Source organism: Salvelinus sp. IW2-2015, linkage group LG15 (assembly GCF_002910315.2).
Source record: "Salvelinus sp. IW2-2015 linkage group LG15, ASM291031v2, whole genome shotgun sequence".
NCBI lineage: Eukaryota > Metazoa > Chordata > Actinopteri > Salmoniformes > Salmonidae > Salvelinus > Salvelinus sp. IW2-2015.
This window is the reverse complement of record NC_036855.1, coordinates 12575829-12583615: the sequence shown is the minus strand read 5'-3', so window position 1 is coordinate 12583615 and position 7787 is coordinate 12575829. Positions and strand designations below refer to the sequence as shown.

The 7787-nt window shown below is 47.2% G+C and overlaps 1 protein-coding gene across 1 annotated transcript in view; it reads right to left on the bottom strand.

Moving 5' to 3' along the window:
* bco2l (beta-carotene 15, 15-dioxygenase 2, like) overlaps nt 1-7787 on the bottom strand; it is a 25920-nt gene continuing 18133 nt past the window's right edge. The window contains exons 7-13 of the mRNA XM_070446873.1: nt 7214-7360; nt 5683-5811; nt 3258-3426; nt 1868-2057; nt 1019-1201; nt 749-859; nt 1-625 (exon numbers count right to left, since the gene is read on the bottom strand). Of these exons, the coding sequence (XP_070302974.1) occupies nt 509-625; nt 749-859; nt 1019-1201; nt 1868-2057; nt 3258-3426; nt 5683-5811; nt 7214-7360 (1046 nt within the window). The 3' untranslated portion in view covers nt 1-508. The remainder of the gene's footprint in view (nt 626-748; nt 860-1018; nt 1202-1867; nt 2058-3257; nt 3427-5682; nt 5812-7213; nt 7361-7787) is intronic.

The following is a 7787-nucleotide window of genomic DNA, read 5'->3' as shown; positions in this document are numbered from 1 at the left end:
TCAGTCACCAACATCATTTACTTTACAAAGCAGGGTACCTTTTGATAAGGATATGACATAGATAGATGTGTCTACAGACTGACATTTTAACAGGGTCTGAGGAACTGGTTCTCCTCAGTTCTGTGATATCAATAAATCAATTAGATGTATTTATAAAGCCTTTCTACCTTAGCAGTTGGTACAAAATACTTCATAGTGCTATAAAAATCCAATGTATTACTTCATTATTATTGTTATTATTATTATAGAACCCCAGCCTAGACCCCAAATAGCAAGCAGCAGAAGTACAGTGGCAGGGGAAAACTCCCTAGAAGGAACAAACCTCGAGAGTCTTAGCCTCAAGAGGAACAAGACTCAGAGGAGAGGGCCTTCCTCCTCTGGCTGTACCGAAAATGGTCCAAGAGTACTGCAGTAGTTAGAGATGTTAATTTAACAGCATCAGAAAAGACATCCATGGATGGAGTAATTTCATAAGCAGAATGCTGAAGGGGTTGTGACGTTAGCATTTTCAGTGCATCTCATTGAATACTCCATGAGTTCCAAATGGAATGTTGACTGGAACCTCTGCCCGGCCCAGCTCCGTGAAAGTCTTGGCATCCAGAATCAGCAGGAACGTGCTTTTCTCCTGGAAACAGAAGTATCGAGATGGTTGTACAATGTTATGTCAAAGGTAATTCATCAATGGTGAATATGCATGTTTGTTGTTGTTTTTGTTGTTGATTATGTTGTTGTTATTGTTGTTGTTTACAGTTCTGGGTGTGATGATGACGGACATGACCACACCATCGTCCTCCTCGGTTGCGTTGGGCGCAGGAACAAACACAGGCTCAGATGGGAACAGACCAGGGTGACGCCATGCCTACACAGAGAAAATGTCAATATGTCCTTAAAATTGGACACAGCAGTAGGTCACTAAAAGCAGGCCTAGCAGTCTAGCTGATTCACCATTGACTCTGAAGGTGCTATTGAGCTGTGGATAATTGGTCTTTTTCAGAGGGAGAGTTAGAAAAAGAAAAACCTTAAGTTTCTTGGTCTCCAGATCCATCTTCAGCAGGGAGTCGCTGAACAGGTGTCCGAAGCCGCATGCGTAGTAGTAGCGGTAAGGACGCGCGTTGTAATGGGCATAGTTGATCTGTGGGAACTCCAGGCCACCGTACTGGAACAGCTCTTCATCATAGAGTTCCTCGTGTGTACAAAGCACCTGCAGCACACCCCAAAGAGAGAAAGACATGTCAGGTAGCCATGACAACAAAACCACATTTTCTTTTCATCAGCCAGAACACATGCGTCACAATGCCAGGGGTTAGCATTAGCAGACGTAGTTGCCATTTACAGAATTATGAGTAAAGGGTTGCTGGTTCAATTGTGCTTGAGTGCTGTGCTTCCCCTCTGGGAGCAACAATACTGAGTTTGTGTTTCAGCCTAAACAGCAAGCCCATCACTTAGGGCCCTATTCAATCCGCATCGCGGAAGTTCAACGCTAAAACTCAATTCAAATTTTAAGGCAATGTTCCCATGTTGGCAGAGACTGCATTTATGGTTAACGCTGCATATTTCGGCTTAATCGGAAATTGCCCTTGCATTTCAATGGTACAATCTGTAACGCTTCAGCAATACAGAAAATAATACAGCCCTTAGTTTGCTATAAAAAGACTGGTATGAAAATGTCAATAAAACATAATCAATGGAGTAAAACAATAGTATATATAGTGTCATTATAAGATAAGACAGTTGTACTAAGCTCATCAATTTATGTTATATTCTTCAAGAATCTATGGTTTTATCATTAATTGAAATTACAATTCATTGAACAGCAGGAAATATAACACATTTATTCATGCATAAATACACACACACACACACACACCTTTCCACACCCAGTCTTGACTGCAGTTGCTTGACAGAAAGGCAGAGTGACAAGGTTTTGGTCGCTGGGTGTGTCATCAGTTACCGTCAGGGGTAGGACGTATCTCCGTGGAAGGTTTCTGCACATGGAGTTATAAAACTGACATAGCAGAAAACAAAAACAGACATTTTCACAAACAGACATTTTACAACAGACATTTTACAAAACAAAACCAATTGCCTATAATTAATTATTCTTCACATATCTGTCAGCAGCTGTAGTAAGATAAATGAACTTAAAGTAACAACGAACCACAGTATGTGTGAACAGCATGTCAGCTAATCTGTTGCATATGTTCGCAGTGGGCAGGATATCATTGTGAATTGTTCTTGTAGTTTTATAACTACTCAGTGGTTGAGATCTAGTGCAAATCAAAACAAATTGTATTTGTTATATGCTTCGTAAACAACAGGTGTCAACTAACAGTGAAATGGTTACTTATGGGCGATGCAGTCTCATTCCCAACAAGTCAGAGAGAAATAACATAGAGAAATAATAGAGAAGTAAAACATGTAATAATAAAAGTAATAATAAATACACAACGAGTAAAGCTAACTTGGCTAAATAAAAAGTTGAATCAAATTGTATTTGTCACATGCCCCGAATACAACAGGTGTAGACCTTACAGTGAAATGCTTACTTACAAGCCCTTAACCAACAACGCAGATTAAGAAATAGAGTTAATAAAATATTTACCAAAAAAACTAAAGTAAAAAAATTCTAATCAATCACAAGGTAACACAAGAAATGTACATAACAATAACGAGGCTATGTACAGGGGGTACCGGTACCAAGTCAATATGCAGGGGTACAGGTTAGTCGAGGTCATTTGTAAATTGACTATGCATAGATAATAAACAGTGACAATTTTTGGGGCCTTCCTCTGACACCGCCTAAAATATAGGTCCTGGATGTCAGGAAGCTTGGCCCCAGTGATGTACTGGGCCGTATGCACTACCCTCTGTAGTGCCTTCCGGTAAGATGCTGAGCAGTTCCCATACCTGACGGTAATGCAACCGGGCAGGATGCTCTCGATGGTGCAGCTGTATAACTTTTTCAGGATCTGGGGACCCATGCCAAATCTTTTCAGTCTCCTGAGGGGGAAAAGGGGTTGTCATGCCCTCTTTACAACTGTCTTGGTGTGTTTGGACCATGATAGTTTGTTGGTGATGTGGACACCAAGGAACTCTTGACCCTCTCCACTTCAGTCCCGTTGATGTTAATGAGGGCCTGTTCGGCCTTTCTTTACCTATAGTCCACGATCAGTTTCACATTGAGAGGTTGTTGTCCTGGCACCACACTGCCAGGTCTCTGACCTCCTCCCTGTAGGCTGTCTCATTGTTTCGGTGACCAGGTTGTGTCGTCAGCAAACTTGATGGTGTTGGAGTCGTGCTTGGCCACGCAGTCGTGGGTGAACAGGTAGTACAGGAGGGGACCAAGCACGCACCCCTGAGGGGCCCCAATTTTGAGGATCATCGTGGCAGATGTGTTGTTGACTACCCTTACCACCTGGGGGCGGCCTGTCAGGAAGTCCAGGATCCAGTTGCAGAGGGAGGTGTTTAGTCCCAGGATCCTTAGCTTAGTGATGAGCTTAGTGGGCACTATGGTGTTGAATGCTGAGCTGTAGTCAATGAACAGCATTCTCACATAGGTGTTCCTGTTGTCCAGGTGGGAAAGGGCAGTGTGGAGTGCGATTGAGATTGTGTCATCTGTGGATCTGTTGGGGCGGCATGCGAATTGGAGTGGGTCTCGGGTTTCTGGCATAATGGTGTTGATGTGGTAGGATATTCTTAATAGTAGATCATCCAGTTTGTTTTCCAATGATTGCATGTTGGCCAATAATACTGAGGGTAGTGGTGGTTTACTCACTCGCCGACAAATTCTCACAAGTTACCCAGACTTCCGCCCCCTGTATTTCAGTCTTTTCTTCAAGCGAATGACTGGATGAGGGCCTGGTCTCCGGGAAGCAGTATATCCTTCGCGTCAGACTCACGAAAGAAAAAATATTCCTCTAGTTCAAGGGGAGTAATCGCTGTTATGATGTCCAGAAGCTCTTTTCAGTCATAAGAGATGGTAGCGGCAACATTATGTGCAAAATTAGTTACAATTTACACATTTTTACGAACTAAATAGCAAACTATTTATTTTCTGAAGGCACTGTATTTTATTAAATCCCCAAAACTAGGTTTTAATTTGCTAAGTTATATTAGGGCTGGTAAAAAGCATCAAAAGTACTATAGCTATGATGGTCTACTGCCCTTTAAGCAACATGTACTCACCACTGTTTCAAACAACCTACTTTTACACAGGGTACCAGTATAATATAGTATATTTGTGTGTGTTTGTGTGTATACAATTGAAGTCGGAAGTTTACATACACTTAGGTTGGGGTCATTAAAACTCGTTTTTCAACCACTCCACAAATTTCTTGTTAACAAACTATAGTTTTGGCAAGTCGGTTAGGACATCTACTTTGTGCATGATATTAGTAATTTTTCCAACAATTGTTTACAGACAGATTATTTCACTTATAATTCACTGTATCACAATTTCAGAGGTTCAGAAGTTTACAGACACTAAGTTGACTGTGCCTTTAAACAGCTTGGAAAACTCCAGAAAATGATGTCATGGCTTTAGAAGCTTCTGATAGGCTAATTGACATCATTTGAGTCAATTGGAGGTGTACCTGTGGATGTATTGTCACGATTCCTACAGAAGGTGGCTCCCCTTCCTGTTCGGGTGGCGCTCGGCGGTCGTCGTCACCGGCCTACTAGCTGCCACTGATCCTTTTTCCCCCTTTTCTGTTTATTGGTTTCACCTGTTTTGTGTTTGGTTGATTAGTCGGGCTATATTAACCAGTAGGCCCGCCTGCTATTTGTGTGGGATTGTTTGTGTGACTAGGGTGCACGTTTGAAGTTTACGTGTTTCCCATTTCGTGGGTTTTGCTGGACTGTTTCAGTCTCCGGTTTTGGGGCATTTGTTTTGTGGCTTATGTTCGCCGTTTTGTGCATTAAATAGCACTACCACTGAACTCTGCTTCCTGCGCCTGACTTCGCACCCACTACACCCAGATCGTTACAGAATCCCGCAACTTTTAATGGAGTCAGCAGGAGCAGCTGCCAACCCCCTTCCATCGATGGAGGAATGCGTCCTTCATCACACCACCGTCCTCCATCGGATAGGATCAGCGATGGATCAGATGATGGAGAGAATGGACCGATGGGAGAGGAGTGGTCTCCTCTCTTCACCTCCGGTTCCTCCGACGATTCCACCTTCTCCTCCCTCCGCATCCGGCTCCGGCGCACTTCGTCTTGCGCTCCCGAGGGAGTATGAGGGAGTGGCGGCTGGGTGCCAGGGGTTTTTGCTCCAACTCGAGCTGTACCTGGCTACCGTGAGACCAACTCCCTCGGATGAGGAGAGGATGAGTGCCCTCGTCTCCTGCCTGACGGGTCGTGCTCTGGAGTGGGCCAACGTGATCTGGAATGGCCCAGACTCGGCAAAGGAGCACTATCCAGAATTCGAGTGAGCAACTATTCCATCTTAGGCAGGAGAAGAGGAGCGCGCAGGATTTCGCGTTAGAGTTCCGGACCTTGGCCGCTGGGGCTGGGTGGAACGACAGGGCCCTGATAGACCACTACCGGTGTAGTTTCCGGGAGGACGTCCGCAGGGAGCTAGCGTGTCGGGACGCCGCTCTCTCCCTCGACGAAATAATAGACATGTCTATCTGGCAGGACAATCTGCTGGCTGATCGGAGATGGTCCTGTCTGTTCCACTACCTAGCGCTCCCGCTCCCATTCCGATGGAGTTAGGGGGGGCCGTGCCGAGGGGTACCGGAGGAGGAGGCTCCTCCTGCACCAGCTGTGGTCGGAGAGGACACACGGCCGACCGGTGCTGGGGGAGCCCATCTGGGAGTCGAGAGGGCAGGCGGAACACTTCTCGGTTACCCCAGTTGAGTCAGCACCAAACTCACCCAGAACCCCCTGTTGGTCACATGTTTGTATTTATTTTGTTTCTTGACTTTTCTCCCTCTTCCCAGCATAAGGCGCTAGTCGATTCAGGCGCAGCTGGGAACTTTATGGATCGCGGACTCGCCATCAAGCTGGGTATTCCGCTAGTGCCGATAGATCCCCCCTTTCCCGTGCACTCCCTAGATAGCCGGCCATTAGGGTCAGGGTTGGTCAGGGAGGCCACGGTTCCACTGGACATGGTAACGCAGGGGAATCATAAGGAGCGGATTAGTCTCTTCCTTATCGATTCACTTGCGTTTCCAGTGGTGCTGGGGGTTCCCTGGCTGGCTAGTCACAATCCTAGGATTTCGTGGAGACAGGGGGTTCTCCAGGGGTGGTCAGAGGAGTGTTCAGGGAGGTGTATGGGAGTTTTCATCGGTGCCACGTCGGTGGAGAGTCCAGACCAGGTTTCCACTGTGCGCATTCCCCCTGAATATGCCGATTTGGCTATCGCTTTCTGTAAGAAGAGGTCGACTAAATTACCACCTCATCGACAGGGGGATTGTGCGATAAATCTCCAGGTAAACGCTGCGCTTCCCAAGAGTCACGTGTACCCATTGTCGCAGGAGGAGACGTTGGCTATGGAGACATACGTCACGGAATCTCTGGGACAGGGGTACATTCAGCCCTCCATTTCACCCGTCTCCTCGAGTTTCTTTTTTGTGAAAAAAAAGGAGGGAGATCTGCGTCTGTGCATTGATTATAGAGGTCTAAATGCCATCACGGTGGGGTTTAGTTACCCGCTACCTCTCATCGCTACGGCGGTGGAATCATTCCACGGAGCACGGTTTTTCACAAAACTGGACCTCAGGAGCACGTATAATCTAGTGCGTATTCGGGATGGAGACGAGTGGAAAACCGCATTTAGTACCACATCGGGTCATTATGAGTACCTCGTCATGCCGTATGGGTTAAAGAATGCTCCAGCCGTCTTTCAATCCTTTGTAGACGAGATTCTCAGGGACCTGCACGGGCAGGGCGTGGTTGTCTATATCGATGATATTCTGATCTATTCCGCCACCCGCGCATGTGTCTCTGGTGCGCAAGGTGCTTGGTAGACTGCTGGAGCATGACCTATACGTCAAGGCTGAGAAGTGTGTGTTCTCCAAACGAGCCGTCTCCTTCCTGGGTTATCGCATTTCCACCTCGGGGGTAGTGATGGAGTGTGACCGCGTTAAGGCCGTGCGTAATTGGCCGACTCCAACCACGGTGAAGCAAGTGCAGCGGTTCTTAGGGTTTTCCAATTACTACCGGAGGTTTATCCGGGGTTTTGGCCAGGTAGCGGCCCCCATTACCTCACTGCTGAAGGGGGGGTCGGTGCGTTTGCGGTGGTCGGCAGAGGCTGACAGAGCCTTCAATCGGTTGAAGGCGCTGTTCACAGATGCACCCGTGTTGGCGCACCCAGACCCCTCTTTAGCATTCATAGTGGAGGTGGACGCGTCCGAGGCTGGGGTGGGTGCCGTGCTATCACAGCGCTCTGGTACGCCACCGAAACTCCGCCCCTGCGCCTTCTTTTCGAGGAAGCTCAGTCCAGCGGAGCGTAACTATGATGTGGGGGACCGGGAGTTGTTAGCGGTGGTAAAGGCCCTGAGGGTGTGGAGACACTGGCTTGAGGGGGCTAAACACCCTTTTCTCATCTGGACCGACTACCAGAATCTGAAGTATATCCGGGCAGCTAGGAGACTGAATCCGCGTCAGGCAAGGTGGGCCATGTTCTTCACCCGATTCAGGTTCACCCTGTCTTATAGACCAGGCTCCCTGAACACGAAGGCCGACGCCCTGTCCCGTCTCTATGACACGGAGGATCGGCCCACCGATCCTACTCCCATCCTTCCAGCCTCTAGGCTGGTGGCACCAGTGGTATGGGAGGTGGA